The following is a 21,954-nucleotide window of genomic DNA, read 5'->3' as shown; positions in this document are numbered from 1 at the left end:
GTTTCCTTTTTGACACTTCAACTACTCCATTATCCACGCGTGCAAAAACTTGACCCTACTCTAAATGGGCAAAAACTTGACCCTGCTCTAAATGGGCGAAAACTTGCTGGTTTTCATTGCGGAATACTCAATCATTGATTGATTTAGCAGAAGGGCTCGTGTACGGCACCATATCCATCTAGCGATTTATCTCACGTCAAATAAGATAGAAATAGCAAGCAAAAACACTGATAACCAATGACATATCAAATAAGGGTAGCAAGCATAACAAAGTTCTTAGGGGATAACACGACAAAGATTAAAAGTTCACGGTACAACCAACGACATAATTAAGATAGAAATATATAAAAGATAAAAAGCCCTAACACCCTAGGGAAAGACAAGCTCAGGATCGAGACCGGGACTTCACCACCATCTTCACTGCGCCTTCTCTTCACTGCTCCCTCTCCATGCCGTCCTGGCCGATGTAGCAGGGGAGGTTGTGCATACCATCGCGGGTGGGGAAGATGCAGTCGAAGTTTGTGAAGATGTTGTGGGTTGTGAATGCGAGGAATTCGCATCCACACCAAAACACCTTGCCGAGGAGGTAGTACGCATCAAATCTGTTGGTGAAGGTGACAGTGAGCCCTATCGACGGAGTCCTGGAGTTTGGACGCACTTCCTCCAGTCGGAACATCACCGGCGAGCCCGCCGGGAGGTGGGCGAAACCCGCACGGAGGAACCACTCGGCAAACCCCCTTGCACCCCTCCAGCGTGAGAACGCCCACACGCGGAGCATCCTCTCCACGATGACGCCGGCTGGATACCGTCTCTCCAGCACGGTCGGTGGGAGCTCGAAGGTGGGGCCGTTGTACTGCATCCTCGCCTCGCTTTGAGAGTGCTCTGGGTTTGGGTGAAGAAGAGAAGGGGCAGCACAAATGGATGTGTGGAGAATAGGTGGAGGGGTGGTGGTTTAAATAGGGAAAGGGGAAGGGAAGGGGAGTGGCACCGGCCGCGCTTTGGATTTGCTACGTTCAAACGAGCCGCGTCGATCGATATGCCACTTTAATTGCCAACAGGTTTTAATTGCCACGTTGAATAGATGCGAGTGGATCGAAAAGTGTGAAACAATGCTCTACATCGAGGAGACACGCATGGGAGATGATACGAACCAGCGGCAGCAACCGTCCCTGCGTCCGTGGCGGCTCGCGTGAAAATGAGGCCGGTCAGGGTCCGTGGTGGCTCGCGTGAAAAAGAGGTCAGTCAGCACATCGTGGCGGCGGGCGGCGGCGCATGCAGGTAGGCTAGCTACGTGCATGCATGCAGGCTAGATGGACATGTCGTGCATGCATAACAGGCTTCTGTCGTTGCGGCGCGCGCACGGCCCAAGTCTAACCACGGCCCAACGGGCTAACCGCGGCACCGTCCGCCGCGACCCCACTCAACAGGTCCAACGGGCGACACAGTCAGCGCGGCCCCACTCGTCAGAGTTAACGGTCAAAGCACTGACCCGATGGCATCCACCGTTTGTGACCAGTTCTGAGAGTTTCGGGCAAGGGAGTGGGGAAAAGTGAGCAAAAGTTAAGAGCGTGGGGATGAATGAGTATGGCTAAGGAACCAGGGGCACAGATGTAAAAATCCCTATATCTTATTGTATGAGATGATCATGTTTCGTAAAAGTTATCGGCAACCGGCAGGAGCCTTGTGGTTTTCTATTTATTGTATGAAATGCAAATGCCATGTAATTGTTTTACTTTATCACTATGCGTTAGCGATAGTTGTAGAAGCAATAGTTGGCGAGACGACCGTGACACAACGATGGAGATCAAGGTGACGAGCCGTTGACGATGGAGATCATGACGATGCTTTGGAGATGGAGATTAAAAGCACAAGATGATGATGGACATATCATGTCACATATTTTGATTCCATGTGATGTTTATCTTTTATGCATCTTATTTTTCTTAGTACGACGGTAGCATTATAAGATGATCCCTTAACTAAAATTTCAAGGCATAAGAGTTCTCCCTGAGTATGCACTGTTGAGACAGTTCGTCGTGTTGAGACACCACATGATGATTGGGTGTGATAGACTCTACGTTCACATACAACGGGTACAAGACAGTTTTGCACATGCGGAATACTCGGGTTAAACTTGACGAGCCTGGCATGTATAGACATGGCCTCGGAATACTGGAGACCGAAAGGTCGAACGTGAATTATATAGTAGATATGATCAACATAGAGATGTTCACCATTGATGACTACTCCATCTCACGTGATGTGAAAGAGCTAGTTATCGACTAGAGGGGGTGAATAGGCGATTTTTATGAAAGTCTTCAAAACACGGGGCTTTGAAGACAAATAGTAGAAATGAACCTATTGATATGCAGCGGAAGGTAGACTACACTAGACAAGCCATAGTCAAGTAAGCAATGAAGTGAAAGCACAAAGACTATCAGCAGCTAGGTAGTATGGATCAGGATGGAAGATAGTATGAAGCCAAACAGCAAACAGTCTTTACACAGTGAAGCCAATCAGTTCAAGCAATCAGGCACTGACTTCACGAAGACAAACTGTAAAGTAGAGAGATGGGAAGGATAGAACCAGTTGCTTGGAGAGGACACGAATTTGGTAGACTAGTTCCAGTTGCTGTGACAACTGTACGTCTGGTTAGGGAGGCTGAGATTCAACTCAGAAGACCGTGTCTTCACCTTATTCCCCTTGAGCTAAGAACACACAGTCCTTGCCCAATCACTCTGGTAAGTCTTCAAGGTATACTTCCAAAACTTCACAGACTACGTTCACCGGCAATCCACAATGGATCTTGGATGCTCAGAACGCGACGCCTAACCGGCTGGAGGATTCACGGTCCTCAAGTGTAACAAGTCTTCAGATCACGCGGACAGAAAGACTTGAGTGATGCCTAACACTCTTTGGCTCTGGGTGTTTTGGGCTTTGTCCTCGCAAGGATCTCTCTCTCTCTCTCTCAAATGCTTCGGAGGTGGGTTGCTCTCAAATGACAAAAGCCGTGCACTAACTCTAAGCAGCCACCAATTTATGGTGTAGGGGTGGGCTATTTATAGCCAGGAGGCAACCCGACCTGATTTGTCCAAAATGACCCTGGGTCACTAAGGAACTGACACGTGTCCAACGGTCAGATTTCAAACACACGCGGCAGCTTGACTTGGGCTACAAGTAAAGCTGACTCATCCAGCTCTGGATAAGATTTGATCTCATTCTCTTCGCTCGAAGACATAGGATTTAGTTGAGCATCACATCAGTCACTCTAACTTTGTTCACTTGGACCCCACTTAACGGTACGGTGGTTCCTATGACTCAACAAAGAAGAAAAGGAAACTAAGAAACAACTATGTCTTCGCACTCCATAGTATTCATGCGATGTCTTCTCATGTCATAGTCTTCAATGCGAGTCTCTTCACAGACCACCATTGTCTTCAATGTCTTCACACATTTTTAGGGGTCATCTCTGGTAGGTAAACCGAATCAATATGGGACTACTACCTGTGTTATCCTGCAATTCTCACAAACACATTAGTCCCTCAACCAAGTTTGTTGTCAATACTCCAAAACCAACTAGGGGCGGCACAAGATGCACTTACATGATGATCGGACATGGTTTAGTTGATTTGGATCACGTATCATTTATATGACTTGAGGGATGTCTATCTAAGTGGGAGTTGTTAAGTAATCTGATTAATTTAACTTAATTTATCATGAACTTAGTCTTGATAGTTTTTGCATATCTATGTTGTAGATCAATGGCCTGTGCTACTGTTCCCTTGAATTTCAATGCGTTCCTAGAGAAAGCTAAGTTGAAAGATGATGGTAGCAACTATGTGGACTGGGTTCGTAACTTCAGGATTATCCTCATTGCCGCACAGAAGAATCATGTCCTTGATGCACCGCTAGGTGAAAGGCCTGCTGCAGGAGCAGATGCTGATGTTATGAATGTTTGGCAAGTTCGATCTGATGACTACTCGATAGTTCAGTGTGCCATGCTTTACGGCTTAGAATCGGGACTTCAAAGACCTTTTGAACGTCATGGACCATATGAGATGTTCCAGGAGTTGAAGTTAATATTTCAAGCAAATGCCCGAGTTGAGAGATATGAAGTCTCCAACAAGTTCTATAGCTGCAGGATGGAGGAGAACAGTTGTGTCAGTGAACACATACTCAAAATGTCTAGGTATCATAATCACTTGACTCAGCTAGGAATTAATCTTCTAGATGATAGTGTTATTGACAGAGTTCTTCAATCACTTCCACCAAGCTACAAAGGCTTCGTGATGAACTATAATATGCAAGGGATGGACAAGACAATTCCCGGGCTCTTCGTAATGCTCAAAGCTGCGGAGGTAGAAATCAAGAAGGAGCATCAAGTGTTGATGGTTAACAAGACCACTAGTTTCAAGAAAAAGGGCAAGGGAAAGAAGGGGGACTTCAAGAAGAATGGCAACCAAGTTGCCACTCCCGAGAAGAAGCCCAAAGCTGGACCCAAGCCTGAAACCGAGTGCTTCTACTGCAAAAGGGACTGGTCACTGGAAGCGGAACTGCCCCAAGTATTTGCCGGATAAGAAGGATGGCAAAGTGAACAAAGGTATATTTGATATACATGTTATTGATGTGTACCTTACTAATGCTCGTAGTAGCGCCTGGGTATTTGATACTGGTTCGGTTGCTCATATTTGTAACCCAAAACAGGAGCTAGGATTAAACGAAGATTGGCTAAGGACGAGGTGACGATGTGCGTCGGGAATGGTTCCAAGGTCGATGTGATCGCCGTCAGCACGCTACCTCTACATCTACCTTCGGGATTAGTTTTAGACCTGAATAATTGTTATTTGGTGCCAGCGTTGAGCATGAACATTATATCATAAGTGGGAGACTTGTCCAAGTAAGGACAGCACCCAAGCACCGGTCCACCCACATATCAAATTATCAAAGTAACGAACGTGAATCATATGAGCATGATGAAAACTAACTTGACAACAATTCCCATGTGTCCTCGGGAGCGCTTTGCATTATATAAGAGTCCGTGCAGGCTTGTCCTTTGCTACAAAAGGGATTGGGCCACCTTTCTGCACCTTAGTTACTTTTGTTACTTGCTACCCGTTACGAATTATCTTATCACACAACTATCTGTTACCGATAATTCCAGTGCTTGCAGAGAATACCTTGCTGAAAACCGCTTGTCATTTCCTTCTGCTCCTCGTTGGGTTCGACACTCTTACTTATCGAAAGGACTACAATAGATCCCCTATACTTGCGGGTCATCTAATTGCAATTGCATTGTTGATTGAGAACATAGTTTGTTAGTTTTCAAGATAGTTTATGCTTTATACTTTGATGCTGTGATGAATTGTTACTTGCTCATGAGAAGTTTTATGATAAAGTTTATTGTTGTTATAATAATGATCATGATGCTACTATGTTCGTATTTTGTTTTTATCGACACCTCTCTCTCTCTAAACATGTGGACATGATTCTCGATGTCGGCTTTTCGCTTGAGGACAAGTGAGGTCTAAGCTTGGGGGAGTTGATACGTCCATTTTGCATCATGTTTTACTACTATTATTTATAGTATTTTCATTCAATATAACACTATGTGGAGTAATTCTAATGCCTTTTCTCTTATAATATGCAAGATTTACACAAAGAGGGAGAATACCAGCAGCTGCAATTCTGGACCTGGAAAAGCTATGTCAGGGATACCTATTCTGCACATCTCCAAATGAGCTGAAATTTTACGGAGATTTATTATGGAATATATAAAAAATATTGGAGAAAAGAAATATCAGAGGGGGCCACCCACATGCCCACTAGGCACCAGGGCACTCCCTGGTGGGTAGTGGGCCCCCTGGCCATCCTCCGGTGCCCATCTTCTGGTATATAAGGTCTTTTGCCCTAGAAAAAATAAAGGGAGGACTTTCGGGATGGAGCGCCGCCGTATCAAGCCGGAACTTGGGCAGGATCACTTTTGCTCTCCGGCAGAGCGATTCCGCTTGGGATACTTCCCTCCGGGAGGGGGAAATTGAAGCCATCGTCATCACCAACGACCCTCTCATCGTGGGAGGGTCAATCTTCATCAACATCTTCAACAACACCATCTCATCTCAAAACCCTAGTTCATCTCTTGTGTTCAATCTTTGTATAAAAGCCTCAGATTGGTACCTGTGGGTGACTAGTAGTGTTGATTACATCTTGTAGTTGATTCTAGTTGCTTTATTTGGTGGAAGACTATGTGTTCAGATCCATTATGCTATTTATTATCCCTCTGATCTTGAGCATGGATATGATTTGTGAGTAGTAGCTTTTGTTCCTGAGGACATGGGAGAAGTCTCGTCATAACTAATCATGTGAATTTGATATCGTTCAATATTTTATAATGTGTATGTTGTGATTCCCTTAGTGGTGTTATGTGAACGTCGACTACATGACACTTCACCATCTTTGGGCCTAAGGGAATTCATTGTGGAGTAGTTATTAGATGATGGGTTGCTAGAGTAACAGAAGCTTAAACCCTACTTTATGCGCTATTCCGTAAGGGACTGATTTGGATCCATATGTTTAATGCTATGGTTAGGTGTTATCTTAATTCTTCTTTCGTAGTTGCGGATGCTTGCGAGAGGGGTTAATCATAAGTGGGAGGCTTGTTCAAGTAAGAACAGCACCTAAGCACCGGCCCACCCACATATCAAATTATCAAAGTAGCGAATGCGAATCAAATCAACATGATGAAAGTGACTAGATGAAATTCCCATGTGTCCTCGAGAACGTTTTACTTATTATAAAAGACTGTTCCAGCCTGTCCTTTGCTATAAAAAGGATTGGGCTACCTTGCTGCACCTATTGTTACTATTGCTACAAATTACTTGTTATCAAACTATCTATTACCGACAATTTCAGTGCCTACAGAAATTACCTTGCTGAAAACCGCTTGTCATTTCCTTCTGCTCCTCGTTGGGTTCGACACTCTTACTTATTGAAAGGATTATGATTGATCCCCTATACTTATGGGTCATCAATGTGTAAGATGTTGCATCCAATCTTGGCTGCTAGGTAAAATCCATTACAAATAGCTATCATCTCTGCCGCATCCACTGACACCACATGCGGTATAAACCAAGCAGCCGCGGCAATAAACTTGCCATGCTCATCTCGTGCTACCACTCCTGTACCTACAGTCATGGTCTCCGCGCTGAAGGATGCATCAACATTAAGTTTTGACCAGTCCTCTCTTTGGCTTGTACCACATATGATCACGTTTTACCACTGGCTGGTTTGGTGTTAGTGAGCGAATGAAATTTGTCGCTGGAACTTTTATTGATATTACAATTTGGTCCGGCTGCCGGACTGTCCCCCCCCCCTCCCCCTTGACCATTTGCCGCCTCTGCCACCAGATATACCAGCTCCCAACAACAATCAACTCTGCCATAGATAGATTACTTACAGTATCATGTTGATCCATGAGAGAAGACATAGTGAATGATCCTGACTGGTCCTCTAGTATAGCTTTCTGAATTTCTTCCTTTAGTCCCAGCTCACTCCAGATATTCACCGCTCTTTCACAAGTAAACAAGCAATGTTGTGCATCTTCAAAACCTATATGACATATCGAACATTGCCCCGTGACAGGTATATGACGTCCTGCTAGGGTACCATAGCATGGTAAAACTCCTCTGATCACCTTCCACACAAAGTGCTTGACCTTACCAGAGATTTGAAGCTCCCAAACGCGCTTCATATTTCATTTGGCTGGCTTCCTTGTGCGGTACTCTAGTTCTAGTTGCGGCCAAATTGATGCCGAAATTCTATATGATATGCAGATGCACAGTAAATTCTCCAGAACGGTTATAATGCCATGATAAAAAATCTTCCATCACTTGCACACGAAGAGGGATTTGTAGGATCCTGTGAACATCAACTGGCCAAAAAACAGTCTGGATTAGGTTCTCATCCCATTGACCAGTGTGGAGCATAGTTGCTCCCCTTGGAGTTACAATTTTCCTTGATTTGCTAGAAGGAACCCAAGGATCATGCCAGATGTTGACTTGTGAGCCTGTACCCACACGCCAAATACATCCTCTCTTAAAATTTTGTATGCCCGAAACAACACTTTGGCAAGTAAACGAAGAACCCTTCTTGGGGCCAGTCATGAGAATATTTCCCTTAGTATTTTGCACTTAGAACTTTTGCACAAAAAGATTCAGGATTCTGGAGTAAACACCAACACCGTTTTGCTAGTAAAGCAAGATTAAAACCGTGAAGGTATCTAAACCCCAAGCCACCTTTACTCTTCGGGATGCATAATTTCCACCATGCAAACCAATGCATCTTCTTCTTCTCCTCGCTGCCCCCCCCCCCCACCAAAACCCTGCAATCGCATCTGTTATTGTGTTGCGTATGGTCTCGGGAAGTTTAAATACTGTCAAAGCATAAGAAGGTATTGCTTGACCCACAGCCTTCAGCAATATTTCTTTTCCTTGCATTGAAAGTACCTTTTCTTTCCATCCATTCATTCTCTGACAAACTCTAACAATAAGATGCTGAAAACATTCACTCCTGTCCACCCCTACCATAGTAGGGAGACCGAGATACTTATCCGTTAAGGCCTCAGTTAAAATGTCTAGATCTCAACATACATCCTCTCTAACATGCACACTTGTATTCGGGCTGAAAAAGGTACTAGATTTAGGTGTACTTACACATTGCCCAAAACTTTCACAACAAACATCCACGACTCTCCTCGACGTGTTTGCATTATGAACATTTGCTTCCATAAGAATTAGCGAGTCGTCTGCAAAGAGTAAATGAGATATCGATGGTGCATCTCAACAAACTCGTATGCCTTCCAATCCGCCCACCTCTTCTTCATGAGCTAATAAGCTAGATAATCCCTCTGAGCAAATCAAAAACAGATAGCAAGATAGAGGATCTCCCTGTCTTAATCCTCGTGTGGGTATAACTTCTTCCGTTTTAGTTCCATTGAATCTTATTCTATATGTAACCGAAGAGACACATTACATTATCATCTCTACCCAAAGCGGGTGGAATCCCAACTTCAACATCATTTGTTTGAGAAACCCCCGTTCTACCCGATCATACGCCTTCATCATGTCCAACTTACATGCAAATCATCCAGTTTATTCAATTTAGGCACATCGTTTATCCTCCAGTTTGCGGTATGTCATTGGAGATGCGATATCTGATCAATCGCTCTTGCCGGTTGTACAGATTCTATCACTGGCTTTAGGTTATTCCTTCTCGGACTTGACGTCTCCACCACTACTAATAAGGAAGGCCACTTTCGTTTGTATTGGGCCTTCAAAACGCAACGCAGTAGAAACAGATAGTTGAGTAGAGAGTGCGGCCGAAGCATCCATAGCTTAGGCTGCATTTGGCAGCAAGGTTTTTTTAAAGTTCTCTGAGAATACTGCGGTTTTCGGAAGAAAAAAAACATGGTTTTGAAAACTTTGATGCGTTTGGCTTCAGAAAAACTGAAGTCCTATAAACCACAGTATCTCAGAAACCACGGTATTTTTGTTGTATCGGAAAAAGAGGTCCCGAGCTCTTTTTTCTAAACCGAACGGAGCGCCCTTGACGTCGTCGTCTATATCCGGATGAGATCGCCTCCTACTTTTCCTCTGACTGTTATTATCTCGCAAACCAATTCTATCTCATGCTTATTAGCTGATTCTGTTTGATTCACGTACGTTCTCTTGGGTGCTTCTTCTTCCAGCCGGCGTCACCTGCGAGTCCCCCATCTCTTCTCTCGGCCATGAGTCAATCAAGCTCACCACCAGGGAAAAAAGGTATGCGCTCGTCTATGGCCTATCCTTAGATATTTTTCCAGTCTGATGAATGCAACGCAAGGGGCGGCATATTGAATATACTCCGTTCTGATCTTCCAAGCAGTAGATGTCAACGTTGGATGGGACGAGGGTAGTGATTAGTTTCCAGTGATCTTCCAAGCTTCTAGGTCGTTTCCAGTGATTAATTTCCGGCTAGTAGCGCACGTCTTGATTAGTTCATGGAGTAGATCGATTTGTCTGTCTGGAGACACTCATACGTACAAGGCTATGCTAGATAGCCGATGCAGTAGCAACGACGCACTACACGCACATAGAATTTTGGCCGGACTGGAGGTACATGCACGTATAGAAAAAAATATGATGGCAACACTCCCAAGATTGTATTGCTTTAATCTAGTTGATTAATGAACAATGATGTACGTCCTGGTTAAATTAATCATGCCATTGAAGGTCGGCTGATCGATCTATTTCTCGCACTTGTTTTAGCTCAGCATCTAATTGTAGTCTTGTTGAGTAGGTACATCATCTTTTACTTGGCGACACATCATATTTTCTTGCTATAATTTTAGGCCAATCTTCAACTAACAATTACAAAACAATTGCAGAGCCAAAAAAGGACAGAGCAGCATGGACTAATGGGCGCTTAAGTTTTCTAGTGTCAATGATGAAAGAGTACTCAGATGTGGGGAAGTACCGTGGCCAAAATGGGTGGACAAAGGAAGGATGGCAGGCTATGAAAGACCGATTAAATGCGAGACCTCCTGGAGCTAATTTTACTGTTCAACAGCTGAAAGATAGGGAGCAAAGGCTGAAGAAGGAATTGAATGTCGTCAAGTCTATTGTAGACAAGAGTGGATTTGGTTGGGATCCCAAGAACAAAGTTCCAACGGCTCTAGATGAAAAATGGGAGGAGCTATCAAGTGAACAACGCAAGTGGAGGCACAAACCATTTCCGTACTATGATGTCCTATATGAAATTCATGAAGGTTCGTTTCTGACAATGATTAAAATTAAGAAGTTACTCCTATCATGTCACTTATTAGTCACCTAATTTGTATGCAGGTAAAATGGCAGAAGGCAAGCATTGCAAAAGGACAACTGATGGTACTGAAGAGAGGTACAAGAATATGTCCCATCTTCCTGAAAATGGAAGCTATACTGATGATGTTATGAGGGCTACTAGTATGGATTCTCCTGAGGCAACACTATCTGCTCCAGGGTCAGCAATCCCAGAATATGACTGGGGCGGAAATATATATGGTGATGATGTTGATTTATCATATGGTGGATATTCAGAACCTTTAGGGGGTAATGAAAATCATGTTTCAGCAGTAGAAGATTTAACAAGTGTGGATTCACCTCGAAGGAAGAGGCTTCGGAATTCAAAAGGATCTGATGACGGAAGTTACAAAACTAAGGGTAAAAGAGGCAAGGACATTGTGTTGGCCAACTTGGTTTCTGTGAGGGAAGAAGAAATGCAGACTTATAAGGAAATGAAGACAAAGCAAATTGACAGCTACAAGGAAATCAAGATGGCCCAAATGGAAAGGAATGACCCCAAAAATGATCCTTATGGCATGCCAAACTGTATTCAGAAACTTAGAACATTGGGACTCACACCAAGTGACCAGCACAAGATGATTAACCATCTGAAAGAAGATATGCTAAACCGTCAAACATTCATGGAAGTAGACGATGATGTTCTTTCTGTGATTATCAAAGAAGTGGTGGCCCCGCATGTCTGAAGGTTACCAAAGCAGGAGACATTTTATTTAATCATGTTACCATTTCATTTATATGTTCGTTCAGTTTCATGAATCGTTGCCAATTAAGTAGTATCATGTTTCTTTCCATATTGTGAATAAAGGAAGCACAATAACTCTATTTATTCTTTTTATTCATTCCTCGTATACAATGTTAATATTCTATTTATTTTATTGTACTGATGAGACATCCAACCTACCCAAAAAATATTGCTCAAATAAATGAATTTATTTTATTCAGTACACTTCTGAACAAAAACATATAGAAAGGAGAACAAATGAAAGTTATGCAGTATTTCTTCTAGTCCGCCTGAGATAGTCTTGATAGTCATTCCACATGGCATCGGCTATTTCATCCCTTTTTGTGCTACCTAGTTCTCGCCGCTCATTGAGAGAATGTATATCATTTGTATACTTCATATCTCCACTTGGAACATCAATTATTTTTATTGGATCAATGTCTGATTCAACTTGGTCCAACCATTGTTCGCCACCCTCATTATTGCAAATAAAATTATGAAGAGCACAACATGCTATCGCAATTTCTGCTTGCGAGTCGATGGGGTATTGCGATGCACACTTTAGTACAGGGAAACGCTTCTTCAGAACTCCAATTATACGCTCAACATGATTACGAAGTTGTGCATGCCTCAGGTTGAATAGCTCTCGAGGATTTTGCGGCCGCTGATTGCATTTACCCTGCTCCACCAAATGGTACCTTACATTGCGATAAGGTGCAATGAAATTAGGCGTATTCGCATAACCAGCATCCACCAAATAAAACTTTCCTTTGGGGACATAGAAATTATTTTCAAGAGCATCTTGTAGAACGTGAGCGTCAGAAGCGGAACCTTCCCATCCGCTGCTGACATGGACGAAACGATTATCAAAATCACATGCAACCATAACATTTTGTGACAATGTTCCCTTTCTGTTACGATATGGATCTTGGTCTTTTGGAGATATGCTAATTGGAATATGTGTTCCATCTATTGCTCCAATACAATCCTACAAAAAAATTAGATACAATGAAAACTTTGTATTTATATTTGGCTATAGCACTGAAGGGTTAAAATGTGAATAATACCTTGAAATATGGCATAAATTTCGTATTGCTTGCAACTTTGAAAGGAACATTAATTGGAGGCAACTGTATTACACTTCCTGACAATATCATCAGGGCGTTCAACACAATATTGAAATAGCGACTTATGGTCTCACCACTATGCTGAAATTGCCCTTGGAGTGTACGATTGGTTGCATTCTTTGAAATGGCATATAAAAATATGCCTACTTGTTCTTCCACTGAGACAAAATTCGTATCTCTTAGATGGCATCTCTCTCGAAGACACTGGACCAAGTTACAGAAAATATACTGCTCCATCCGAAAATCTCGTTTGCATCTTAATTCATGACCTTCTAGAACTTCTCGCATGTACCGATCTCCCGTAAGGATGGATGTATGAATACGTGTGTGGTTGGCCGAGCTTCTATCGTTAGCATACAAAGCTTCGATGATAGCCAATTCATCATCTTCTCTACGTTTGCGCATCAAAAAATTACCCAACATTCTGATTGACAATATAACACACCTACAAAAAATGTGCATATGACATCTTAGGTATACACTTTCCTAGATCCCCCCACCCCCAAAAAAATGATTCATAATAGAACATATCTGCTAACTTGCTGTAGATCACATCCGTAAACCAGGAGAAACTTGTTGTGTGAAGGCTAGAAGATCTTGCGATCGTGTGTTCATTTGAAGAGGGGTATATATAGGTGGATTAGTTCAAGTCTTCAATGAGAGCGGCCCAAGCAAAGGCCATACGTGATTCTAGGATAGACATATTCTAACAGGTTAGGTGACATGCATGTAGATGCAGCAGGGGTAGACACATTCTACAGATCCGAACATCTAGTTCGGGTGGACGTGTGCATGGCGGCTGCATGCAGCCGGCCGCCGTTAGCAGCCGCTAAATAGTCAGTCATGCATGCTAAATACTTGGTCAAAACTTAGGTAAAACAGCACCAGCCAAACACATATAAACTGAGAAAAACGTTGGTTTTAGAAAACTGCAGTATTACTTGCCTGCCGATGAGAATACTGTGGTTTTCAATTACAACAGTTTTCTAAAAACTTCGCTGCCAAACTAAGCCTTAGCGATTATGTTTTTGTAGATAAAGATTAGACGGATGTAGACAACCAATAAATCTAAGGTGAACCAATAGAAATAGAGTCTGGTGGAAGCGGTCATCCCGTGGGGAGAGACTCAAGAATATGATAGTACTGGTGAAATTGAGTGGAAATAAACTTTAAGCGTTGGAGATGCCCTTAGTACTGATAATGAAGTTAAGTGGAAATGCGAATCAAATTATGGTCGTGCCTCTGAGTTTGTGTGTGTGTGTGGATCTTCACGATTTTACTCAAGTATTGTTTTTCTGACACGTGAACAAATTTATATGCTGATAACAGTGCAGCAATTCCAAGGAAACAAACACAAGTGCACCACGGAATCACCAGCTTTGACATAATAGGCTGCCGATACTGTTTTGGTACATTTCAAGCTTTACTGTTTTTTCTTCACTTCCAAAAAGAACATAGAAACCGCCCTCAGGAAAACAAGGAAAGGATTGACCTAAATCTAAATGATACTACGGTATCGAATGAATTTTCTACTGCTGTATGACCAACACCAGCAAAGCAAGTTAGTTACTCCTCGTCTGAATCACCGAATGTGATCTTTGTTGATTTAGGAGCATCTGCTGTGATTTCCTTGAAGTGGGAACCATAGATCTTTGATTCCTGCCCAAGAATAATTAGCACATTATGTAAGGTCATTCATGACAGACTGCATCCTCAATTTAAAACACTGCAGCAAATCTTAGAACAGACAGGTTTAACAATACAGCCATGAATGCTTACGATATGACCTGACAAATGCACTTTTGATCATCAGGTGATATGTTCCAACATCAAGACAGATTTTCACAGTTTTCACAGGTGTTCGATATTTTACAATCACAATTCAAATTTTAATGATAGAAAATTAAAGAAAATTAGAAACTACTTGGAACGCATTCAGACGTAAAGTTCAACCCAGATAGGCCAGTAAAAGATAACAAAACCAACAGAACCTTTTAGTAATATAAGAATCTTATATACTAACATCAGAAAATATGCAACATTACGAAAATTATGCATTAGTATCACATTTCAGTTAGTTATTAACCCATTCATAATTTCACATACAATTTCCCCCATGAAAAACATATCAGACAAAGCATGCTGATGTACCAGGTGGACAATCAACCATATCGGCCAACATCTTACCAACTTACCATATGGTATTATTGAAACCAGAGGCCATATAGGTATAATTATTTATCTGTTGATATAACTGATGTATATGTTATGGTAAATGCATCTGTCCATACCATGTGTGTTCTTCATATGCTTAAAATATAACTTCTAAAAGGAAAATATGAGATGTAAAGTTTCCAGCTAGCCACAAACCTTTTTCTTCACATGTGTGCCAAATTTCGTAAGGGCTGGAGGAACAACCTGATCAGCCTCCCGTAAAACATTGACAAGCTCACCAGCAAGTCCCTGTATATGAGATTAAAACAGCAACATTACATGAGGAGTAACTTAACACTTTCAAGGTTTCTCCGTCTCTAGTCTATACATGAGTAACTTATAACACTTTCAAGATTTCTCCGTCTCTAGTCTATACATGATCTCAAGTTACCTTGTCCGCTTGAGTGAAGAATGTATGTGCAACACCTTTCTTGCCTGCACGACCTGTCCTTCCAATCCTGTGTACATAATCCTCCGTGGTCAAAGGAAAACTATAATTGATGACAACTTCAACATCAGGAATGTCAAGTCCTCGTGAAGCCACATCCGTCGCAATCTGCAATAATTACGATGTAGTAACAGACTTGGTGAAACAAGAAAGCCATATAACTAGTAATATATTGAACTAAAACCACGACAAGAATTATGGAACGGAGGGAGTACTATAACAAACAAGGGCAGTGGATAACGTCCAATGGTACCCTATTTCCAACATAAATATATTCATCCAAAACATTCTAATATGTAGATTATGTCTCATTTTTATGTTCACATTTTAACTTTCATGAAAATCTTAACATTCTTATGGGCTGTGAAAGAAAACGAGCCCAAGCACTCCTCTTTCTTGTTCTTTTAATGTAGACTACAAACTAACAAAAAAATCAAAAGAACTTGAGCGAACATGATTCACTCTAGTATCATGCTAGATTTTTTTAACTTCACGAATTTTCTACAATCATTGATTTTCACCATCTGCGCTTGGGCGCAGAAAATCCATGTCCCAGCAAACACGCTGACAAATCATAGGATGAAAAGCAAAATAAAGAGGATAAAATGCAAAGGATGCAATGCTGAGACTTAATATCGTGATTCTGCCATACCACCAGAACGATTATTATATTTGGTAAGCAATTCTCATAATTATATTGGTTAAGTTTATAAGGTTAATCTTTTGAAAGACATTGATAAATAGTTGAAGATATCAACAAACTCCACAGAAGATTTCTTCAAGGTTCAACCTCAGGTCGCAAAATAAGGAAGAGGTCATGTTTAAATGCTAGCCTACAAGCGAACTATTCAGGAGTACATGAAAGTCAGAGAATAAGCATACCATTAAAGGACATTTTCCTTCTTTAAATAAAGATAAGGCTTTTGTTCTATCATGCTGAGCCTTGTCTCCATGGACAGAAACAGCTTTCCACCCCCTTCAGAATAAACATATATAGATTAAACTAAAGAAGAGGAAATATGTAATAGAAGTATTGACTTGCAGACAAAAAGATGGTACCTTTTATTAAGCATTGCTTCTACTCGCCCAGCTTCTTTCTTGTACAACACAAAAACTAAAACCCGGTTGCTGTTGCATCAAACACAGGAAGTGCAATTTTCTCAGACCCATATTAACAGTTCAGGCCAAAAAAAAGACTTACAGGCAAAGTGAATATACTGAAAATTCAAGTTTGTGTGAAGCAATATTATTATACTCGACAGATTATCAAATAATACTAAAACTAAATATCGCATACATCCTGAGTCGTAGCATACTGCTGTTCTGAGAAGTTAGCCACAAGAAAAGATTGCTAGAGAGGAGACTAGGACAGCAATGTTTGGAAGCAGTAGAAATTGGGAAGATAAGAGAACAGGGAAGTATGGATCCGCCAATTGTACTTGACTGCCTGCAAGATCTAAGGGGAGAAGGGTGGGGATATATGCTAGCCTCCAGACCTATGATGGCAATGTACAGGAAGAAAGGTCAAACAATAGATTGATGCGAATCGTGGAATCATTTCTTTGCCAAACTAGGAATCTGAAGTTGAAAATCTGAGAGGGGGATAGGTGGGCTAAATAGTTCTATGATTTCAAGCTGAGTAGCTGACCACCAATGTTTCTATTTAATGACCTTCTCTAAATTGTTGCAGCTTTCATCAGTCTTGCTGATCGGCAACCAGCAGCATGTGAAATTTGTACAGCAATATACCTCTGTGCTCGATGATACTTGTCGAGCAAAGCAACTAATCTTGAATCCCGTGCTCTATCATCCAATACTTCAACAATTTGCATCACATCATGATTAGCTGCGAGATCTTCCGATCCAACAACAACCTATGATAAGGTGCCACAAGGTCAGCAACAAGCAATCAGGTATCATGAAAGGTGAAAACAGAGAAACATTACCTTTATTGGATTCGGATCCATAAACTCTTGAGCTAGCTGGTGGACAGCAAAAGGCCATGTTGCACTGAACATAACCATCTGACGCACTACATTAAGACATTGTATATTTATGGATCATATAGAAAAGAAAAGTTGTAGGGCCATTGATACAGAGACATCCAGAGAAAAAAACGGTATCAGTAAGCTGCTAAAGTATAGGCATTGATAAGCAGTAAACGGTATGAATAGCCATGGCAATTCATTGACTCTTGAATGCAGTCCATGTAGAAGGTCAAAGTACCGACCTATTGCTTCCACACAATACAATCATCACAATTTCTACATCATACTAAACACAGCATGCTCAAACTTCATAGACAGCTTAAGTTTACAACCGAGGGTAAAATGGTAGCAAGCTTATATATCCAGCAAAAAAACACAGGTGCAGGTGCATATCTCTAGTTATTTTGTCATCCCTTTTGCGCTAATGTATGTCAACTTTTTGGCATACATGCGCTCAATACCAAACAGATAGTACTGACATAATATGGAAAGATAACTGTTAGAAGTAGCTACTAGCTCTCACCCAGGACTCCGTTTCTGAAGAGACGTGTTTCACAAATGGGATTCTGTCTTGATGTGCTTCATACACACGTACACAAAAGAGCCACTACTTAGTAGGAAGCTTTATTAGATATCCATAACGCGCAACCTTGTGTTACAAGGACTCTTGGTCCTTTTATAGAGTTACAGACCGACCCTACTTGCTGTCTATTGGTTGGCATTCTTAAGCATGACCAACTTTACAGCTAATGGTCAACTTGTACTTGCTTCTACTACTCTTTCTTACCAATATGCAATTATCCATAAGCTGGACTAGAAACATAATTGTGACAACGTTAATACTAACAATAGCAATGATAGAACAGACCCTGCAGTTCCTGGCCCTACCCGCCCACACATACAAACACACATGGGATAGAGACTAACCCGATGATGTTTGGCTTAAAATCGCCCTGACCTCAGGTTCAAAACCCATATCCAGCATCCGATCTGCTTCATCAAGAACCTACAAGATACAAACATGTCTTAATGGGATACTTGTGAAACTCAATTCGACAATAGAGACAAAATTTAATGCAAGGATGGATGAACTAATGGTAAGCATAATATTGGCAGTAATCCCAAGAAACGCTGCAGGTGACTGCACTGCTGCCATATGCTGATTCATTATGAAACTTTTCATCATGACCACCCTGTGTTTAATTCTAGTCATTGCTGGTTAATTACATCCAAAAGAGAGAAGGGTGCAGGAAGGGGAAGTGCCTTCAGTTATTTTGTTCATACTAATTTGAGTTGTATCACCAATAGTATTTTTACAATTATGAATTGGGCAACCAGATGGTTTTAAAGAGTATGAGCAAACCTGGAAGTTCAAGCTATGTAAATAACTAAATCAGTTTGTTAAGAATTAAGAATTATGTAAATAACTATTATCATTCTACCACCAACGTTTCTTTTTTCAGAATTATGAGTTGGGCACCCACATGGTGCTATGAGTATGAGAAAACCTGGAAGTTCAAGTTATGTAAATAACTAAACCAATTTGTTAAGACTATGATCAGTGACAACAGCATGATATGGTTAGGTAAAAAGAAAGTTAAAGCTATGGAAATAATTTAAGCATTTTATGTCATACATAGTTATTTTACCAATGACCTATCACTCAACTATCCATGTATGGAGATTTGATTAAACCACGTGAACGTTTTCACGTACAAATGTTCAACAAAACAAGCAACCGTATGCTACAATGCTACTGGAGTCCAATCATGCACTTACTTTTCTTGCTAAGTGTATCCTGTATTCAAGATCTTAATATAATGCAATATACTTTCTGTTAACAGGTATGAGCCTTCTAAAAGAATACTAGAGCACAAACTCCACAACAAACATAAAATATCACACGATGATGTTCAAGTTATGTCCGTATAAGAATAATTATTTTGCAAATCACAACCACAAATAACAAAAGAACTAACAGAAATACAGTCAACTTACCACAAAAGAAACCTCGTTAAGACGACAAACACCCATTTCAATGAGGTCTTTCATACGACCAGGAGTTCCTATGACTATTTCCTGGTAGAACAGTAACAAAATAAGCGAATGGAAGGCCAGACAACGAAAAAATTCATAAGGCTAACTCTTTGATAGGAAAAACTTCAAATCACGATATGATGAAACAATCAGTAGGGTGAGCAAGAAAAAATCGAGTTTGTGTTATCTTACAACTCCAGATTTAAGGGAAGATATTTGGGGTCCTTTTGATGTTCCACCATAGAGGCACACTGAATTTATCCCGCATGGCGCACCAGCTTCAGTAAGTACATCTGCGATCTAACACAGTAATAAAGTGCAAGTCATTTCAGTATATTCAATTCCAAAGAGACAAGTTCTTATGATAAGAATATGGCAATATCCCAGTTAGCAAAACAGCCTATCTATGACCGTGAAACGGTAGACAAAGGTTAAAACATGATTATGACATTCCCTTTAAGCTGCTCAGATAAGATTCAAGAGATAGCATAGCAAGTGGGGTCAAATTGGAAAGAACTGAAAATCATAGATACGGAAAACTGCGCATAAGAGTTGACAATGGCACATGCTTAAGCACTTCAGAAACACTGCTCCTACCAACCATTCAATATTAATGATTCTAAAAAAGTGGCAGTGGGGGTAAGTAAAAGTGTGTACAAAAAACTCCAAAAAAAACTATGCTACTGACAATGTAAGTAACATGGTCATCCTCATAAATAATTATGCCAAAACAATGCCAAATCAGGGAAGCCACAAAGATACAGCTTTAACTGAAACACTTCAATGAAGAAACATAGAAAGTGCGCAGAGCATCACACGCTAGTTGTATCACGTGTCGTTATTGTTGACGCCAGTAGCTCTAATTTACTGCCACAGCAGATGAATAGCATCTACCCAAACATTGAAAATGACAGCACAATGAACATGCGGTACAGGTTTACCTGTTGAGCAAGCTCCCTTGTTGGAGCCAGCATGAGGCATCGCGGCAACCCCTTCTTGGCGCCTTTTTCACTCAGCTTCTTCCTGACGTGCATCAGCGCCGGCACACCAAACGCAATAGTCTTCCCTGGCATAGGGAAATTACAACGAACGCAACATATTAACACGGTGAAGAGATAGGATAACGAAACAGGAGCAGAAATTGCAGAATTATACAGTACCAGATCCGGTGGCAGCGATGCCAATGAAATCGCGGCCATCGAGGAGATAGGGCCAGGCTAGCGCCTGGATGGGCGACGGCCGGTCGAACCCCTTGCAGCAGTCGAGCACCTGGGTTGGCAGCGCCGCGGCGGCGAAGGACTTGAGCGGCGCATACTTGGGGTCCGCGAACCCCTTCCCAGTCACCGCCACGCTCTTCTCCACGGCCCCTCCTTGGTCCGGTTCCTCTGTGGCCACCCCTCTCTTCTTGCTGCTCTTGGCCTCTTCTTCCGCCGCTGCCTCCTCGGCCTCTGCCGCCAGCTTCCGCTTCTTGTCCTTCTTGCTCTTTTTATCCTTCTTTCTCTTGTTGGATGGTTCCTCCTGTTCCGCCGCTGCCTCCTCGGCCTCGGCCTCGGCCGCTGGCTTCGGCTTCTTCTCCTTCTTGCTCTTTTTATCCTTCTTTCTCTGGTTGGATGGTTCCTCCTGCATAGAGAGGAGTTTGGGGTCCATGGCGGCGGCGGCGGTGTACGAGGGAAGAGCCGGGGTTCGTGGAAGAGAAAGGAAGGCCGGGGGGAGGTTGATTTTAGGGCACTACGTGAAAATTCATACTTATGGAAAGGGAGCGGCTGGATCTCACTGTGCGTGCATTGTGGGCTTCGCAATGTGGGCTGATATTGGGTTGCGTTCTGTGCGTTCAGCCTTGTGCCTGCGTTTATTTTTCCTTTTTTTGCACATTGTGACCAAAACACGGCCGATTCCCATTTGGCGCTCGTCAAATTATATTATTACCAAGTACCAATGTCCGTGTGTTGCAATGCGGGAAAAGAATTCATGCTTTGGAACGGGAGAAAAGAGCTCATGCTTTGCGACGGGCGAAACAAATCTGTACACACCCGTAGCAATCCAAATGGTGGATATCATCTAGAACACCACATAGAAAACAAACTTCACCTCAAGGGATATCGACAATGAACCAGCAAAGACGCAACAAAGGTCCTGGTGAGTCAGGGAGATGTGGATGGAGGTGTGGGCAAAGAGGAAGGAGCCATTGACATTGAGTCATACGAACTCGCTGGTGAGACAACGAATCACATGCCACACAAAGTGTCGTGGGTGAGGGCGTCTTGAGGGGCCTTGATGTTGATAGGTGTGTGGGCCAGTGGCGGGAAAGGACCCCCTCTTCTTGTGCTTCATGGCATGCTCTAATCCACCGTATTATCTTCCATCATTGGTGCAGAGCACCCCAGGGTCATCCCCATGTATACTTCATCACCACCCCAAGCACCAAGTGGACCAATGACTAGAGCCCATGCAAGAGCTATGAAAACCAAGGTGACATCTCTCCTACTCGGGCTCTCTATGCATTCGAGTGAGACATGGCCGCTACCTCAAAATGGGACTCTAT

General features: G+C 42.1%; 2 protein-coding genes across 2 annotated transcripts; one reads left to right on the top strand and one right to left on the bottom strand.

Annotated features, from left to right (window-relative positions):
* The first annotated feature begins 9,539 nt into the window (after nt 1–9,539).
* On the top strand, nt 9,540–11,741 carry LOC109782026 (uncharacterized). Its single transcript, XM_020340613.4, has 3 exons — nt 9,540–9,815; nt 10,421–10,801; nt 10,878–11,741. Exons 1-3 carry the CDS (start codon nt 9,782–9,784, stop codon nt 11,558–11,560), a joined length of 1,098 nt encoding a protein of 365 aa, XP_020196202.2. The 5' UTR covers nt 9,540–9,781; the 3' UTR covers nt 11,561–11,741.
* A 2,342-nt stretch (nt 11,742–14,083) lies between these two features.
* Nucleotides 14,084–21,135, bottom strand: LOC109782025 (DEAD-box ATP-dependent RNA helicase 5). The gene is made up of 12 exons (XM_020340612.3): nt 20,573–21,135; nt 20,354–20,478; nt 19,605–19,712; nt 19,374–19,454; nt 18,303–18,381; nt 17,334–17,419; nt 17,137–17,261; nt 16,447–16,515; nt 16,270–16,363; nt 15,331–15,495; nt 15,096–15,188; nt 14,084–14,384 (listed from the first exon to the last, which is right to left on the bottom strand). Exons 1-12 carry the CDS (start codon nt 21,057–21,059, stop codon nt 14,292–14,294), a joined length of 1,605 nt encoding a protein of 534 aa, XP_020196201.1. The 5' UTR covers nt 21,060–21,135; the 3' UTR covers nt 14,084–14,291.
* Between the last annotated feature and the right edge of the window lie 819 nt (nt 21,136–21,954).

Source organism: Aegilops tauschii, chromosome 5, assembly GCF_002575655.3.
Source record: "Aegilops tauschii subsp. strangulata cultivar AL8/78 chromosome 5, Aet v6.0, whole genome shotgun sequence".
NCBI lineage: Eukaryota > Viridiplantae > Streptophyta > Magnoliopsida > Poales > Poaceae > Aegilops > Aegilops tauschii.
The sequence above is the reverse complement of the archived record's forward strand: the minus strand, read 5'-3'. Positions and strand labels throughout refer to the sequence as shown.

Coding starts and splice junctions, on each gene's coding strand:
- LOC109782026 (XM_020340613.4), top strand. CDS start 9,782: ATGAGTCAATCAAGCTCACCACCAGGGAAAAAAG. Junction 9,816..10,420: donor CTCACCACCAGGGAAAAAAG/GTATGCGCTCGT, acceptor AAACAATTGCAG/AGCCAAAAAAGGACAGAGCA. Junction 10,802..10,877: donor CCTATATGAAATTCATGAAG/GTTCGTTTCTGA, acceptor ATTTGTATGCAG/GTAAAATGGCAGAAGGCAAG.
- LOC109782025 (XM_020340612.3), bottom strand. CDS start 21,059: ATGGACCCCAAACTCCTCTCTATGCAGGAGGAACCATCCAACCAGAGA. Junction 16,364..16,446: donor GAAGCAATGCTTAATAAAAG/GTACCATCTTTT, acceptor TTTATTCTGAAG/GGGGTGGAAAGCTGTTTCTG. Junction 15,189..15,330: donor TCTTCACTCAAGCGGACAAG/GTAACTTGAGAT, acceptor TCTCATATACAG/GGACTTGCTGGTGAGCTTGT.